General features: G+C 32.8%; 2 protein-coding genes across 4 annotated transcripts; both read left to right on the plus strand.

Annotated features, from left to right (window-relative positions):
- Nucleotides 1–5646: 5646 nt before the first annotated feature.
- LOC105640467 (Galactosyltransferase family protein) lies at nucleotides 5647–10634 on the plus strand. Its single transcript, XM_012224783.4, has 7 exons — nucleotides 5647–6838; nucleotides 8143–8375; nucleotides 8457–8747; nucleotides 8850–8978; nucleotides 9065–9238; nucleotides 9635–9742; nucleotides 9862–10634. The coding sequence occupies exons 1-7, from the start codon at nucleotides 5962–5964 to the stop codon at nucleotides 10069–10071; spliced, it is 2022 nt and encodes a 673-aa protein (XP_012080173.1). The 5' UTR covers nucleotides 5647–5961; the 3' UTR covers nucleotides 10072–10634.
- A 402-nt stretch (nucleotides 10635–11036) lies between these two features.
- LOC105640468 (transcription initiation factor IIB-2) lies at nucleotides 11037–15165 on the plus strand. 3 transcript variants are annotated; one of them, XM_012224784.4, is made up of 7 exons: nucleotides 11042–11488; nucleotides 11942–11966; nucleotides 13124–13253; nucleotides 13349–13479; nucleotides 13558–13646; nucleotides 14390–14466; nucleotides 14531–15165. In XM_012224784.4, exons 1-7 carry the CDS (start codon nucleotides 11136–11138, stop codon nucleotides 14659–14661), a joined length of 936 nt encoding a protein of 311 aa, XP_012080174.1. In that variant the 5' UTR covers nucleotides 11042–11135; the 3' UTR covers nucleotides 14662–15165. The 3 variants fall into 3 exon arrangements, with proteins under 3 accessions (XP_089571927.1, XP_012080174.1, XP_020537406.1); XM_089715801.1 differs by having other exon boundaries at nucleotides 11037–11488; nucleotides 13349–13646; XM_020681747.3 differs by lacking the exons at nucleotides 11042–11488; nucleotides 11942–11966 and adding an exon at nucleotides 12010–12760.
- The last annotated feature ends 860 nt before the right edge of the window (nucleotides 15166–16025 follow it).

A 16025-nucleotide genomic window follows, 5' to 3' on the forward strand; every position in this document is an offset into this window, starting at 1 on the left:
AAGAAAAGCATGAAGCTTGCTCTAATTAATTAAATTAAATTTTGCATGAGCATTATATAACCATAATTACATGCTTTTGGTTTCAAGAGCATTTGAGTCAGGTTCGAATCGGGTGAACCTTTTATTTCAATTTAGTGTTAATCTAAGTAAAATAACAAGATTAATTGTTTGTGTGACAAGAAAATGACTTATGCTTGTACTTAATTTCTTACAATTCACAAGTTTGATAATGTAAATAATTTAAGAAATAATGATATAGGCAACCCATTTTTGAGTGCATGTACTAATTGTGAGTTGCAACCATAATATAAGCATGCATGACTTACGTGGATGTAAAAACTAGAAGCTGATCAGAATCTACAAGTTGAAACTTAGTTTGTCATGATTTAGAAGAAGGTTTTAGAATCATTAATGTAAGATGACACAACTAATCTTTTTTTTTTTCTTCTTATAACCGGAAAGTGTAATTGTCCTTGAGCCGTAATTTTTTTTACTAGAAGCGATTGAATTAGTGACACTGGATTACACCTATAAGTAAATTTATTTGTAAGACCAGAAGTTTAAAATTTAGAGTTATTATTATTGAAACGATTTTAATTACCTCAATATATTCAGATCAGAGTATGGAGAACTCACAGTAAAAAAATACAGTACTAAAAAGTAGTTATAGTGTTAGTTTATGTACAGTGAAATTAGGTATTTTAGCTCATTCGTAGGGAACAAATTAGCAAAGAACATATCAAGAGTCATTTAATTACCAATCACCGAGGAAACATAATCTATCATGATTATATATGATATTAAAAATAATATATAATTTCTTTTACAATTGGGAAAAAAAAAAATCCAAAACGACAATCCTTTCAAAAGATACAATCCCCAAAATAGTCCTATAATGTACTGTCCATATGTCAATAATTAAGCTGGTCATGGAACAGGTCAAGAGCCATACTAGCTTTTGGCAAAAGCCAACTCTATATTATATAAAAAAAGAATAAGAATACTGAAATTTCTAATTATATGTTTTCTGTGTAGCTCTTTTAACATGTGGCACACAGCTAATCCAAGTTGTGTGAATGTGTCCGGTGATTTTAAAAATTTTCGCTTTCCAGGGTAAGCGACAGGTATATCCTGCCAAATATACTTTCTTGGTATATAATTATATTCCAAATGTCTACTTCTATAAGATTTGATTAAGAAATTAATGACAATTAATAATTCCTCAACAGATAAAAAATAGTTTAATCAAGAATGATCACCTCTGTAGTAATAACGTTAAAAGAAAAAATTTTGAAATGGTGTTCCATAGCTTTGTATATTAATAACTATTGAATCAATTTTATTCTTTCTCAATTTAATGTTATTTGATTGATACTTGTGTTAAAATAATAATTAACGAAACACCTAAATTTATAAAAGTATATCCATAGCATTGTCAAATGTAAATAGCATTTTGATGGTTGGACCTATAAAAAATCCATAGTAATACTAGTAATAACTTTTGATTTTGGATATTTTTATTTTTATTTTTTTTAATATTACTGCGAGCGTTCTAACACCCTTTAAGTATGAAATCATTTTTATTTTGGAGTTTGTGTTTGTCTCTCTCCGCGAGTGTTTTTCACTTATTAAATTCTTGATTTTCCGAGTATATTTTTTTTTTGAAATATAGGAGGCTCAATGGACCGGAATAACACTATGGACTACACAATTGGGGTGGCTCTCCTTTTTTAATAATATTCACTAAATTGATGATAACTTTTGTGATAGAGCGGATTCGAAGAGAGGTAATATTTATATCTTAAGTCACTCCTCGTGGATATGTAATACTGATTTTAATTCCTATTAGTTATTACTATCAAATATTTGCCTTTCAACAGTATATAGTTCTGTGCTTAAAAGGTAATTTTTTCTCTCAGTGTTTTCTTGTGTTCCTAATGAAAAAAAAAAAAATGATAGAGAACTATATAATCTTGCGTATAAAGCTTTTAAGTTGGAATTTTATTAAAAGACTAGTAACTATTAATTTGCTCACTTTACACTTCACATCTCATTTTTTAATTTTGCACTCCAACCCACTACCATGCCTAATATTAAAAGATCTTTTGAAGTTGAACTTGGAAACAGTGAAATCTATATACACTAGTTAGTGACAATGTTTTGGTGGAAAATGCATTAAAACTCCACTTTAAGTGATAAAGTAACACTATCTTTTCAACTAAAGCAAGCTATTGACAGTTTACATTATATTAAATTGTTATTTTTAGACCCGATAGATGAGATTGGATGACAGAGATTTCTTCTCCCTTAATTAGAAATTTAGAATTCAAATTTTGGATATAAAATCTCTTTAAACATTCGGAAGGGAACATTTTACCTCATTTATAGATCTGCCTAACGTAAATCAAGTTTAGTCAGATCAGTCTGAATAGTTAAACAAAAAAAAAAAAAATGTAGTTTTTGGAACCAAGACCAATCTTAGCTGTGAACTAACTAGGAGTTGTGACTACTCATTTAAGATAATAAGAACAGATCAGCCACATGCATAAATGATCTTATTTGCCTCCATAAGCATAATAATATCATAATTTTGCTTTCTATAAGTGTGTATTTTGTGGAAGAATAGTACAAATTTAGTTGTGTTTACCTTTTTCCACTTATCTTCAAGCTTTAGATCACATTCACAACACCAATACAAGATTTAGTATATCTTTAAGCATAAATTTTATTTTTATAATTTTTAAAAAATTTTATAGCACTATAAATTTTACAGGATTTATAAACTTTAATAATATTACACATGAGTTGCAACAATGTAAAAAGGTTTTTAATTTTTGTCTGTAAAAAGTAATAATTTTTACATATTCAACTACCCAATAAGCAATAAGTATTTAATCAAATGAATTTTTTAATTTAAAACATTCAATAAAATGATTTTAACGGGATGATTTTATAAATTTAAATATTAGTATATCAAAGTAAAAATTGAGAGTACTTAAAAATCTTTTTTTTTTTTTTTTTTGTACAAAAATGAAATTTATGTATTTAGTCATTTAGTCATATTTTTTTGTATAAAAAATACAAAATTGGTATCAACTAATTAGACTACTTTAGAATTTTTAGTTGGCTTAATGATTACTTATCTTAATGGTTGGACTAATATAATTAGCTCAAAAGGAACACAAGCAATAAGGATGGAGAAAAAAAAAATGAGGGAAAAAATATCAGAATTGAAAACATTTTCTTCAATTATAATTATAATTATAATTATTAAATATTTTTTATCAATTGAAAAATAATGTGGAAAAGGAAAAAAAAAAAAAAGGAGAAAATAATAGGCCAAATAAGAATACAATTTTTAGTATATTGCTTGTTATTTAATTATTTATGCCTTTTTCTGGGAAGTTGATGTTTAATTTGATCAACTGTATCTATAAGAATATCTAATATTTTTCTTTAAAAAGCCCTCTTTGCCCTTATTATTATTTTTCACTCAAACACATAATACAAGGCTCAAATTCAATTCAATGGGTCCTATAAAAGACATTTTCTTCATTATTGACAAGGAAAACAACATAAAAATATTAGTTATTACCAAAAAATTATCCAGCAAATTGTACGAATTGTATTCCTAGAAAGGATCCATTCTATTTTTCAATCAGCATCAACATCTTTCTATTACTGTCGGATCACATGAATTGGTTAATTATTTGTAAACCCTAATTGACAGCTTAACTATCAAAATTAAGATGATAAATTATAAATCTTTTCAGTTTCTGTCTATTCAGTTAACAGAATTTGACTAAGATAAGGTAGCCAACTTATTTGAATTTGAATTTTTTTTTTTTTTTTTTCAAACTCAAAGTTAATTTGACTGCTATTGGATTTCACTGCTTTGACTTATCCCTGAACATCTCATAGTTAAACTGATTTATTCTATATAAAATTGTAAATCTACTGACTTATTTGTGAGTTATTCAAAAATCGGCTGAATTAAAAATTCACTTAAAGTCGTTCTATGAGCTTATTAAACCAAATTATCGAACTACTTTAATGGATGAGTTGAGCTCAAACTGAACTAACTAGCTTGCAAATCGCCTTATGAGTCTGTTTTATTCAGAACAAATCAAGCTAAGCTGTCAAATTCATTTAATAAATAAGTCGCGTTTGAAGTCAACTAATTAACTCATAAGTCGGTTTATGAATCAATTTTATTAAACACGAATCATGAGCCAATTTTATCGACCAAACAAAATTGGTAAATTTTATTGTTTTGATTTGATAAATTTGGAATGTAAACTCAAATTCATCTACTTTTAAATGAATCGAACTCAAGCATAATATTATCATGCCATGCCAGAGTTGCTAAAACTATTTTTGCCGGTGTTGAAAAAATAATGCCAACTTAAACTATCAGTATCAACTGCTGATTAAAAATTTACTAAATATTTATAATATAACCGTGATGTGAAACATCTATCAGCTTCGGCAATATAAATAAGCTGAACCAAATCCCGTATTATATATATATATATATATATATATATATATAAACTTTTTTTTGGAAAAGTCGATGCTTGAAAAAGAAAAGTCTTTTCTTAGCAGTGAAGGTGAGTTAGAAATTTAAAATCGGAAATAAACTTAGAAAGTGACAATAAATAAATAAAAGAAATTATTTTTCAAAAAAAGCCAAGTGTAATGCGTAAAAGAAGTGGCTGTCCTTTAAGTGTATGGTTAGAGCGACACCTAATCTCTGTGGGCATCACACTTTCACATTCCATTAAAACGCAGTCCCACTTTCCAAATACTTCAAATAAATAAATAAATAAATAAATAAAAGATTCTATTTCTTTCTACCTCTCATTTCTTTGTTTGTTTGTTTTCTAATTTTTGAAATGGATTCTCTCTCTCTCTCTCTCCTCTATAAGTGTTCAATACAAAACAAAAGTTAAGCTACCACTATTTTGCTGTTATTATTTATTTTACCCTTTCTTACTGTTATTATTAAATTATTTGTATACTGATTTTTAAGTATTAGTACACAAATATATTCAGTAATAGTAAAATATTTAGAAGAAGTGATTTTACTAGAAAAAAAAATTAAAACACTAAATAACCTTTTTTCTAACATATCTATAAATATATTTAAAAAATTTAATAAAGAACAGAATATATGATTTAATTCAAAAAAAATTGCAATAAATATAACTAATTATTGGTTAGATATATATTATCCATTCCTCCTTATCTGAACAAAATCCCTAATTTCACTCAAAAATAAAGATGAATTTCCTAATCTATTGCCATAAAGACCACAACCACTTCTGACAGCATGTAGGGTCCTATTAATATAGTCTTGGTAATAAATAATAATTATACACACCAACATATTTCAAAATATGTACTATGTATTAAAATTTTTTTTATAAAATTCCAAAAAAACTTATTATTAATTGAGAGTAATTTTTTAATTACATAATCCGTGTTTTATATCTAACCTGGCTCCCAAATTAACATTTTTTTTTTTTTTGAATTTTCTATTTCTTGCTATTCTGTTAAGCCACCAAATGATTTTCAATTTGAAAAAAAAAAAAAAATAAAGGGAAAAGGAAAATTCTCCTCTTTTTCTCTGTTACTCTCCCCCATATTCATATTCATGGAGAAAGTTCAAAATGACCGACTTGTTCAAAAAGCCCCCATGATTATTAAAAAATATAATATATAAAAAACCCTCTTTCCCGTTTTCTTTCATTTCAAATCCTCTCTCTTCTCTACGCGTTTCTTCTCCTGAATGTTGATCACCTAATTCATTCTGATTCTGTAGCTAGAGCTCTATAATACCCTTCTCTTACCCCTTTTTTTTTTTCTTGAATTTTTCTTACCCAGATTTTAGTTTCTCTCTTTCTATCAGATATTAGGTTTCTTGTTTTTATTTCTTTGCTATTGTTTAAAGTTCCAAATATGAAAAGGGGTAAATCGGATACCAGATTGGATAAATTTGACGTGTTTGTGTCCTTAAGCAGGCAAAGATCGATTCAAATCCTGATTGGTGTAGGTGTTTTGTATATACTCCTTGTAACTCTAGAAATCCCCTTTGTGTTCAATACTGGTTTTAGTGCTGTCTCTCAAGAAACCCTGACTCGCCCTTCTCTGCTTCAAAGCGAAGAGGATTTGCAGGATAAAGATGCTCCAACTCGGCCTCTTCTATGGGTTTCTCACAACTCGGGCCAACCAACTCAGTCCCAAACCAGGGTTGGAAGTTACAAGAGACCTCCCGTTAATATTTTGTCAAGTTTGAATTTTGACCCGAAAACATTTGATCCCACTAAAAAAGATGGGTCGGTGGAGCTCCATAAGAGTGCTAAGACTGCTTGGGAGGTGGGGAGGAGGCTTTGGGAAGGGATAGAGTCCGGTAGGCTTCAGGTTTCAAAAGTTAACAAGCCCGAGAACCTATCCGAATCATGTCCTCATTCGGCTACGCTCTCTGGTTCGGAGTTTTTGAAGCGAGGGAAGGTAGTAGAGTTGCCGTGTGGGCTGACATTGGGTTCACACGTGACGGTGGTGGGGAAGCCGAGGGGGGCCCACGCAGAGAAAAACCCAAAGATAGCGCTGTTGAAAGAGGGGGAAGAGCCGTTGATGGTGTCGCAGTTTATGATGGAGTTGCAGGGTTTGAAGACAGTGGAAGGCGAGGACCCGCCAAGGATTCTGCATTTCAATCCGAGGTTGAGAGGAGATTGGAGTGGGAAGCCGGTGATTGAGCAGAATACTTGTTATAGGATGCAGTGGGGGACTGCCTTGCGTTGTGAGGGTTGGAAGTCTAAGGCTGATGAGGAAACAGGTGAGTTAATGTCTAATTAAGTGTTCTTTTGGCTGATCATTTTTTATGGACAAGTGATTTTTGTTTGTTTGTTTGTTATGACCGGCTTTAGAGTTTTTGAATAGTGCATTTTGAGTGCTAGTGAGTTCTTACTTCGTAGCCCTCAAGGGCATTAGAGATGTTTTTTTGAGGGTTTATGCATTGGTCTTTTCATGGTTGGTCTGTAGAAATGAATTCGTTGTAGGGGAATAACAAGCAAATGCGGCTTGTTGGTTCGTTAGAATTGGGCTGTAATCTTGACTGCTGAGTTTGATGCCGTGTCAGAAGTGGGCTTGGGAGATGTATTGTTGTGGGGTTAACATAACTTGAACTTGTAATCATGTAAATCTAATTCTTTGATGTCTTTTGCTGCATGAAAGTTAAAATGATGCATCAGAAGATAAGTGAGAGTTGAAGTTTGAAATGCTTTTCTTTGTAATAATATGGAGAAGATAATCTAGCTCTTCTGTTTTGGTTGTTGCGGCGAGAGGTTGGTCGTCGGAATTTTAGCTCATTCTAGCATATTTTGATCCTATTTAGTCATACACTGCTAAATTTAGCGGGCCTAGTTTTAATGATTTATGGTGGGTAAGAGATTTTGTTCCTTTGTAGGACTCTGAAATGTTAGACATGTGCATTTGAATTTGAACATTGGAATTATGTAGCTAATGGCGTGGCTAGGTTATGTGAAGGTTGTGGTGTGTTGTCGATATAGAAATTTTGAAATAAACTTTTCTGCAGTCTAGGCAAGGCAATTTCAAATTTATCTTTTACTCATCAAAATGAGTGGAGAAATATGACCATTAGAAAGATGACACTTCTTTGAAAAAAGCCTCCTAAATGGAAGGGAAGTCTTGGATAGTTGTGTTATATTCTGTCAAGCAAATCTTTTTTTCATGTGCTTTTTCCCCCTTAAATTTTATTTACAAGGAATTGTAAGTTAAGCTGTATTGACTTGTTGGCCCATAATCTATGTGAAGACACTGGGAGGAAAGCCATTAAGTTATATACAGCTAAACTTTGACCTCCCTCCCCCAACACGATCGCTCAAAACAAGAAAAAAAAAGTCCTTCCATCTTCTTGACAGCTGCATAGAACTTCCACATTAAATATTTAGGATTTTGTGGATTTTAGTTTGTTCCCCTATTTTCCAGATGTCTCTTGAAATTTTATAGAAACGATGAGAAATTTTATTTTATTCGGATTTTTTTTTTTTTGGGATGATTGACTTTTCTCCTTTCTATTTTGTTTCTACCCGAGTGAGTAATTGTTTAAATTGGCTGCAGTTGATGGTCAAGTGAAGTGTGAGAAGTGGATCCGTGATGATGACAATCGCTCAGAGGAGTCAAAGGCCACTTGGTGGTTAAGCCGGCTGATAGGTCGAACTAAAAAGGTTTCTGTTGACTGGCCATATCCTTTTGTAGAGGAAAAGCTGTTTGTTCTAACACTCAGTGCGGGTTTAGAGGGTTATCATGTTAATGTTGATGGGAGGCATGTCACCTCTTTTCCCTATCGCACTGTAAGTAATATCGTACCATTGAATCAATCTCAACATCAATGTGGTTGCACATTTTGTAATATTATTTGGTAATGCCGACAGGGTTATACTCTTGAGGATGCCACGGGGCTGACGGTGAATGGAGACATTGACGTTCACTCTGTATTTGCTGCTTCGTTGCCCACCACACACCCTAGTTTTGCTCCTCAGCAACATTTAGAGATGTCACACAGATGGAGAGCACCACCTCTTCCTGAGGTTGCGGCAGAACTTTTTATTGGTGTGCTCTCTGCAGGCAATCATTTTGCTGAGAGGATGGCTGTGAGGAAGTCTTGGATGCAGCATAGGCTTATTAAATCATCTAATGTGGTAGCTCGTTTCTTTGTAGCATTGGTAAGCAAAGAATTAATTAGCAATTGCAGTTTTGATTTTTTTTTTTTTTTTCTTCCTTAATAGAATTGAAAGTAATTAATTATTTTAATTTATGTTGGACAGCATGCCAGGAAAGAAGTGAATTTGGAGTTGAAGAAAGAGGCAGAATTTTTTGGTGACATTGTTATTGTGCCTTACATGGACAATTATGACCTTGTGGTGTTAAAAACTGTTGCCATTTGTGAATACGGAGTGAGTAATGAATTTTTCAGATTTATTAAAATTTTACCAATTCATTCTTATGTTTATTTTGTATAAAATGACTGTTATTTTCACAGGTACGCACTGTGCAAGCGAAGTATATTATGAAAGGTGATGATGACACATTTGTTAGAGTGGATGCAGTCATTGATGAAGCAAGGAAAGTTCCTGAGGGTAGGAGCTTGTATATTGGAAACATAAATTACTATCACAAGCCACTTCGATATGGTAAATGGGCAGTGACATATGAGGTATGGGTAACCCTATTAATTGTTTTATCCTTTAATCTCATTGGATAGCTACCAATCAGTAGGTCCTTTCCAAACCCATAATTCAACATGGTGCATTCAAACTTCATGTGGGAGGCCACTGGTACATTTCCCTTAGATTTTATGTGAAACTGCAACAGTGCTTTGTGATAATGGTTGTGTAACATCTCATCATGCTGTATGTATTAGGATCAAGTTCCAGCAAATAGATCTATGGGTTTGCATTCTTCAAGAAAGAGGAAAAGGAGCATTAAATACATTTTATTCTGGGTTTAAATGATACTGATCTGATAGAGCTACTATATACATATGCACTTTATTGATTGAGGACTTAAAAACCTGTCTTTCCATTTATTCATTGATTTGTGGTGGTTTCAGGAGTGGCCAGAAGAAGATTATCCACCCTATGCAAATGGCCCAGGCTATATTTTGTCCTCTGACATTGCGCAGTTCGTTGTTTCCGAGTTTGAGAGACATAAGTTAAGAGTAAGTAATTCCTAGAAACTCCTAAACCACTTAAAAAAAAAAAAAAAAAAAAAAAAAAAAAAAAACAAGATGAGAGTGGGAGAACAGTTCAACTAATTTTAGCTCTGCACTCTCTGCAGCTGTTCAAAATGGAAGACGTGAGCATGGGCATGTGGGTGGAGCAGTTCAACAGCTCAAAACCTGTGGATTACTCGCACAGCTTAAAGTTCTGCCAGTTTGGATGCATCGATGGCTATTTCACTGCACATTACCAATCTCCGAGACAAATGATCTGCCTTTGGGATAAATTACGAAAGCTGGGAAAGCCCCAATGCTGCAACATGAGATAACAAATCTCAACGCCTGTTGGGGAAAAGTCTAAGTGCTGGGACATGGAATTATGGTCACGATAACACTTGGTGACTCGAGCGAATGTGTGCAATGCGACAATGATCAGAGTCTTGGATTGTTATTCTGGAGAAAAGTCGAGAAAAGAAAAGTTCACAGGAAGAAGTTTTGCAGTGATAGCAACAAATATTGTATATTCTGTGAAGAAGTTGGCTTAGTTATTTTTCTAGGCAGAACAAATTGCAGTTCAAATTCTTTCATTAGTTTTCCTCTCTCCCTCTCTTTTTTTTTTTTTTTTTTTTGGTTGTCATTTAGCCCTGACGTTGGAACTTTGAAGATGGTGAAAAATGCAAGTGAATTATACACGCAAGAACCTTTCCCCCACAAATCTAGGCTGTATTAATTTCTTCTTCTTCTTTTTTTTCTTTTTTCTTTTGTAATTTATCTTGCAGTCTTAAGGGAGAGCCTAGCGATAATGTTTTGCTCTGGTTTATTAGATAGTACAGTGAAGTATTGGTGTAAAACACCCTTTTTTTAAAGGTTTAATCCCTTTTAACCCCTTTGAGCTGCAGAGTGCATAGATTCCGCTCGCTGGTGATTGAACGTAAATTTTCATTTTTACGGATATTAAGGTCATTACTCATTTTCATTTTTATGGATATTGAGTTCATTGCTCATTTCAATGAACACTCTGTTGGTCTTTTAGTCATAAACTATTTTGCAAGCTTGAAAGCCATTAATAGGACTCTCGAGATGAAACCATTTGACTTGTACAATGACTTTGATACCCAATTTTTTTTTAATTTAAATATATATTGTTTATCTACATATATCTTAGAAGGAAAAAAAATAAAATAAAATTAACAGAATTACTAAACTAACCTTATATATGTATGCAAATTTTTATTGCAATGTTCAAGGCCTGAGCCGGCATGTAACTACACGCTCAAAAAAACCTTATAAAAGCAAAACGTACGACCGAATAAAAACCAAAATTTGTTAGAACTAGACACTCTGGACCCTTAACTCGCTTAGCAGAATCAATAGAAAGGGAAGATCACCGAACATGGAGGATTCTTACTGCCCTGACTGTAAGCGACTAACAGAGGTAGTGTTCGACCACTCCGCCGGCGATACCATTTGCTCCGAGTGTGGTTTAGTTCTCGAAGCCCACTCCGTTGACGAAACCTCCGAGTGGCGTACTTTTGCCAATGAGTCCTCCGATCACGACCCTAATCGTGTCGGTGGTCCTCTCAATCCTCTCCTTGCTGACAGCAGTCTTACCACCGTAATTACTAAAACCAATGGCTCCTCTGGTGATCTTCTCTCTGGTTCTCTAGGCAAATGGCAGAGCCGTGGCGCTAATCCTGATCGCGGTTTGATTCAGGCTTTTAAGTCCATTGCTGCCATGGCGGATAGGCATGTATCATATCTGTCTCAGTACTTCCATATATATATATATATATATATATATATATATATATATATATATATATATAAATTTTGCCTTTGTTTGATCCCCAGATATGGTTTGCAGTGATAAAAATGGTAACTTTATTGAAATACACTTACTACTTAATTTAATTTGGCAATAGAAATTGCGGTGGCAACATATTTGAATTATTTGATTTAATTGCTAGAGATTACACATAAAAACCACTTTAGTGCTTAATGATGATTGAATTAAATTACATTTGATCCGAGATTATAGACTTTTCTTGAGCGGTTTTCAATTTTTCATTTGTGCAAATCACGCGGCATTCTTTTTCTGATCATAGAAGGAAAATTTTGAGATGATAGCTATTTTGTGTACGATTTGAAAAGCAATTGCGTTTTTTAACTCACTCAATCAATGGACAATGCCTGTTTCAGGTTGGGACTGGTTACGATCATAAAGGTGCGTCAGTTAGTGAAAGTTATCTCCATATCCAGTTGGTTTTCTACCTTTTTCCCTCTTATAAAAATTTTTGTATTTACTATTATTCAACATGATCTTGCTAGTTCAAATGTGTAATTTTATTGAAAAGCAATGTCTTAAAATTAGTGGGCAGTTGGTTTGGACTGAATGTCAAATTGGACAAGGAAAATGTAGAACATTGATTGAAGCAGTAGTCTTTTCCCTAAGAGTATTATTAGGATAAAGATGATGGCCAAGAAAGGAACATTATGATGTCATTTTCTGTTACAGGGATCAATTTGGTCTAAATTGACGAACTGAACATTATATCAAAATAGGTTGTTAGATACCAATGGGGATTGGTCTGGGTGGAGGTCCTTTAAATAAAAAGTCAAGTGTTTCATCTTTGTAACTAGAGAAAATCCCCATTAGGAGCGCTTTTCCCATATGGGTCTGACGTGATTCAGATAAGATCGAACTTAATCCAATGGGCTAGGAACACTTGTTGTATTAACCAAAAAGAGATAGGTAGTTAGATGGTTTGAGAATCAATTCTTGGATGAAGAACGCATATTATGTTAGGTCTAGATGCCTCTCTATTCTTTTATTGCTTTTTATTTTTTGAGCAAAGATGCCTCTATATTCTCAATTTAATGATTTTGAGTGACATAAGAAACATGATCATTGTTACGGGGAAATGGAGCTTAAAGCAGCAAGTACTTGATGCAAACTCCTCTTACTGTAGCTGGCAAAATTGGGTAGTGGAATTAGCAACCAAACTCTTCTCTTGCATGGTATTTTATTGCAATGCATATCATGTTCAATGTGACAAATAAAATTGCATTGTTAATTGACAAAGGCATTCCGTTCGGTTTGTCATGAAATACTAAATGGAACTAGCATAAGGCATGATGATTCTGATTTAAATGATAAATCTCATTTTATCTGTTAAATGACCTATGATTGTTTCATTACTATGTTATGAGTAAGATTTGATGATAGATTACAATTCTTTTTAATTATTTTATCAAATTCAATTATACTTTGCATGTTAGGAAAATTCTTGGTGCTGGATTTTAATTGCATCAAGCAGTCTTTCTCTACTATTTTGCTATAGGTTTTTATCTTTTTTTTTTTTTTTCCTTTTTTATCTTAAGGATCGGGCTAATGAAATATATAAGAAGGTAGAAGATCAGAAACCTCTGAAAGGGCGAAATCAAGATGCAATTTTGGCTGCTTGTCTCTATATTGCTTGTCGACAAGAGAACAAGCCACGGACTGTGAAAGGTATGCAACAATTTTTATTGGTCCACTCATAGCAGTTAGACTTGGGTTATCTTCCTCTATGCATCTGATAGATACTCATTTTGAAATGGTTATAGAAATCTGTTCTGTTGTCAATGGACCAACAAAGAAGGAAATTGGTCGAGCAAAAGAGTTCATTGTTAAACATCTGGAAGTAGAGATGGGGCATTCTGTGGAAATGGGAACTATACATGCTGCAGACTATCTGGTGAGTCTGTTTTTCTTTACTTTAATATCAAAAGCTTGCTTTCCTGTACTGTACTTGACTCAAATCTTCACTTTACAGAGACGTTTTTGCTCCAACCTTGGAATGACCAATCAAGCAGTTAAGGCAGCCCAAGAAGCTGTCCAGAAATCTGAAGGACTTGACATAAGGTTAGTTCCGGCTTTCTTGGCAGAGATTAAAATGTTATTGAGGTTTGGTATAGATTTCATGTGTTTTGCTCTGTTTTCTGTTGAAGAAATAAGAAAGTTATATCCTAAATAGTTTTTACTGTTTATAAGTGTGCCTGGGCACATCATTCCATTAATGATGAACAGTGCAGAACTTCTTGTTTGGTTAGCAGGCTTAGTAGCACTGGGCTATCATTTCCTTTTGCTATGCATAAGCACTTCATTAAATGTTTTCATTTACTTGTGCAGCTTCAATTGAATTGGTACTTTTATAATGGAAGTAGAACCATTAACTCTCTTCTTCTTCTTCTTCTTCTTCTTCTTCTTTTTATTTTTATTTTTATTTTTTCATCAACAGATCAAATATGTTAGTCAAATTTTTCATGCAGAAATAAAACCTGTGCTCATGAGTCAATTTTGTATCTTTTTGTCATTGGCACATTCTCTTCATTTTCAAAATAGATCTCCTAATTCATTTGATCATGACACAGAAGTGCTCACTGAATACCTTTATTTTTCCCTGAAATGAAGTCAGCAAGGAAAAATATCAGAAGAAAATACATTCACTATTGTTGGATTCTCTTGTTTTTTATGTAATTATCAAAAGTTTTTTATTGATGTCGAGTATGCGAAATTGAATTTTAATACGACATAAAAGATCTTGCATTACCATTTTTCAATATTTTGACTTAAAAAAAAAAAAAAACTGTGTTTTCTTTGCGCAGGAGGAGCCCAATATCAGTGGCAGCAGCGGTTATTTATATTATTACTCAACTTACGGACGATAAGAAGCCTCTCAAAGGTGAGAAGTTACTAGTCCTGCTAATCATCTTTTTATAGAAAAGATTAATGTTTTATAGTTGCAGATATTTCAGTTGTGACTCGAGTTGCTGAAGGCACTATCAAGAATGTCTATAAGGATCTTTCTCCTCATTTGTCAAATATAATACCGAGCTGGTTTGCCATAGAAGAAGATGTCAAGAATCTGCGTCCATAGATATGCTCCGAAAATAGATGGTTATACTTATTTTACAAGCCGGTTTGCCAAGAAAAAATATACAAAATATCTGGCATCCATAGATATGCTCAGAAGATCGGATGGTTATAGTTTCATTAGAGGGTCGAGTTTGGTTTTGCTCTCAACAAACATAAAGTCTCAAGAAGATATTTCTTATACCTTTTTTCTCATCCTGTACATAGAATAGAATAGGGTTTTCTTGCATTGTTATCTTTCTGGAATCATCAGTAAGCAAATAATATTTAATCGAAATTTAATTAATTTGACAAAGAATTATAGTTGATAGGTTTTTCTTTTGCGGTCTCCCTAATTTAGAATTACTCAGTGCATGGTAAATGCACCCAGGAGGCTGAGCCATTAGATTAAGCCTGATTGATTAAATTTTCAGGTTGGCTTTCTGGTATTAGAATCTTATATTGGTTGGGAGTCAAAAAACTTATGTACCTTCCTTTTCAAGATAGAGATTAGTCTCGTTTTAGAGTTTGTTTGTGGCATTTATTTTTCATAGAATTTAAAAATGTCTTCTATATTTATTTAAACTACTCTTTATGGATAATGATAAGATGCAAATAATATTATTTGGAATGGAGGTGGGCAGCTCAAATAAAAAGTACTTTGTCCTGTCATTAAAAATTAATTAATTAATAAATTAATTAATAATCTGCTAAACAGAATCAAGGGCTGTAATTGAAATAAATAAATAAATAAATAAATAAAAACCAAAAGCGACTTTACATAATCCAGTGGGTTGTATTTGTTTATCCTTTTTATGGGACGCCAGCCATGAATGCAATTCCCTCTTTACTATTATTTTATTATTAGTTGGGTCATCAAAAGTAAACCCTTCATTGAATGTTGATTCACTCTTTTATTAGTTGGCTCATCTATACTAAACCTTCTTTCATTCTCCATGACATTTTCATGCATGAGAAGAAAAAAAAAAACACAGATAGGCGTGAAATGGAAAGTGAGAAGAAAAGTGAAATTAGCAATAATATAGGAAAGACAACAAATAATAAGTAGTAGTAAGCCACGTGGTGAAATGACTGGACAATTTTGTCTTCTTTTAACAGATGAAAGTGACCAACTAGTCCTTTGCTTTGCTTTGCAGTGGCCACTCATTCTTTGATGCTGACTTTTCTTCCAACCTCTGCCACCAATCTCTTTAACCTTACCATACCATGTTTTTTGTTTTACTTGCAGATTGCTTCTGTTGTCACTTTATCTATTTTCTGCTCAAATTATTTGATAGGCTCCCCTTTCCTTTACACATTTACTAAATTTCACCAATTTCATATCCACCATTGCTTATGTCAAAGGTTGTTTATATGAATATTCAATGG

This window comes from Jatropha curcas, chromosome 10, assembly GCF_041381405.1.
Source record: "Jatropha curcas cultivar XTBG-Jc1 chromosome 10, XTBG_Jcur_1.0, whole genome shotgun sequence".
In the NCBI taxonomy this organism is placed as follows: Eukaryota; Viridiplantae; Streptophyta; class Magnoliopsida; order Malpighiales; family Euphorbiaceae; genus Jatropha; species Jatropha curcas.

Coding starts and splice junctions, on each gene's coding strand:
- LOC105640468 (XM_089715801.1), top strand. CDS start 11,136: ATGGAGGATTCTTACTGCCCTGACTGTAAGCGACTAACAGAGGTAGTG. Junction 11,489..11,941: donor ATTGCTGCCATGGCGGATAG/GCATGTATCATA, acceptor TGCCTGTTTCAG/GTTGGGACTGGTTACGATCA. Junction 14,467..14,530: donor CGATAAGAAGCCTCTCAAAG/GTGAGAAGTTAC, acceptor TTATAGTTGCAG/ATATTTCAGTTGTGACTCGA.
- LOC105640467 (XM_012224783.4), top strand. CDS start 5,962: ATGAAAAGGGGTAAATCGGATACCAGATTGGATAAATTTGACGTGTTT. Junction 8,376..8,456: donor CCTCTTTTCCCTATCGCACT/GTAAGTAATATC, acceptor TAATGCCGACAG/GGTTATACTCTTGAGGATGC. Junction 8,748..8,849: donor CTCGTTTCTTTGTAGCATTG/GTAAGCAAAGAA, acceptor TATGTTGGACAG/CATGCCAGGAAAGAAGTGAA.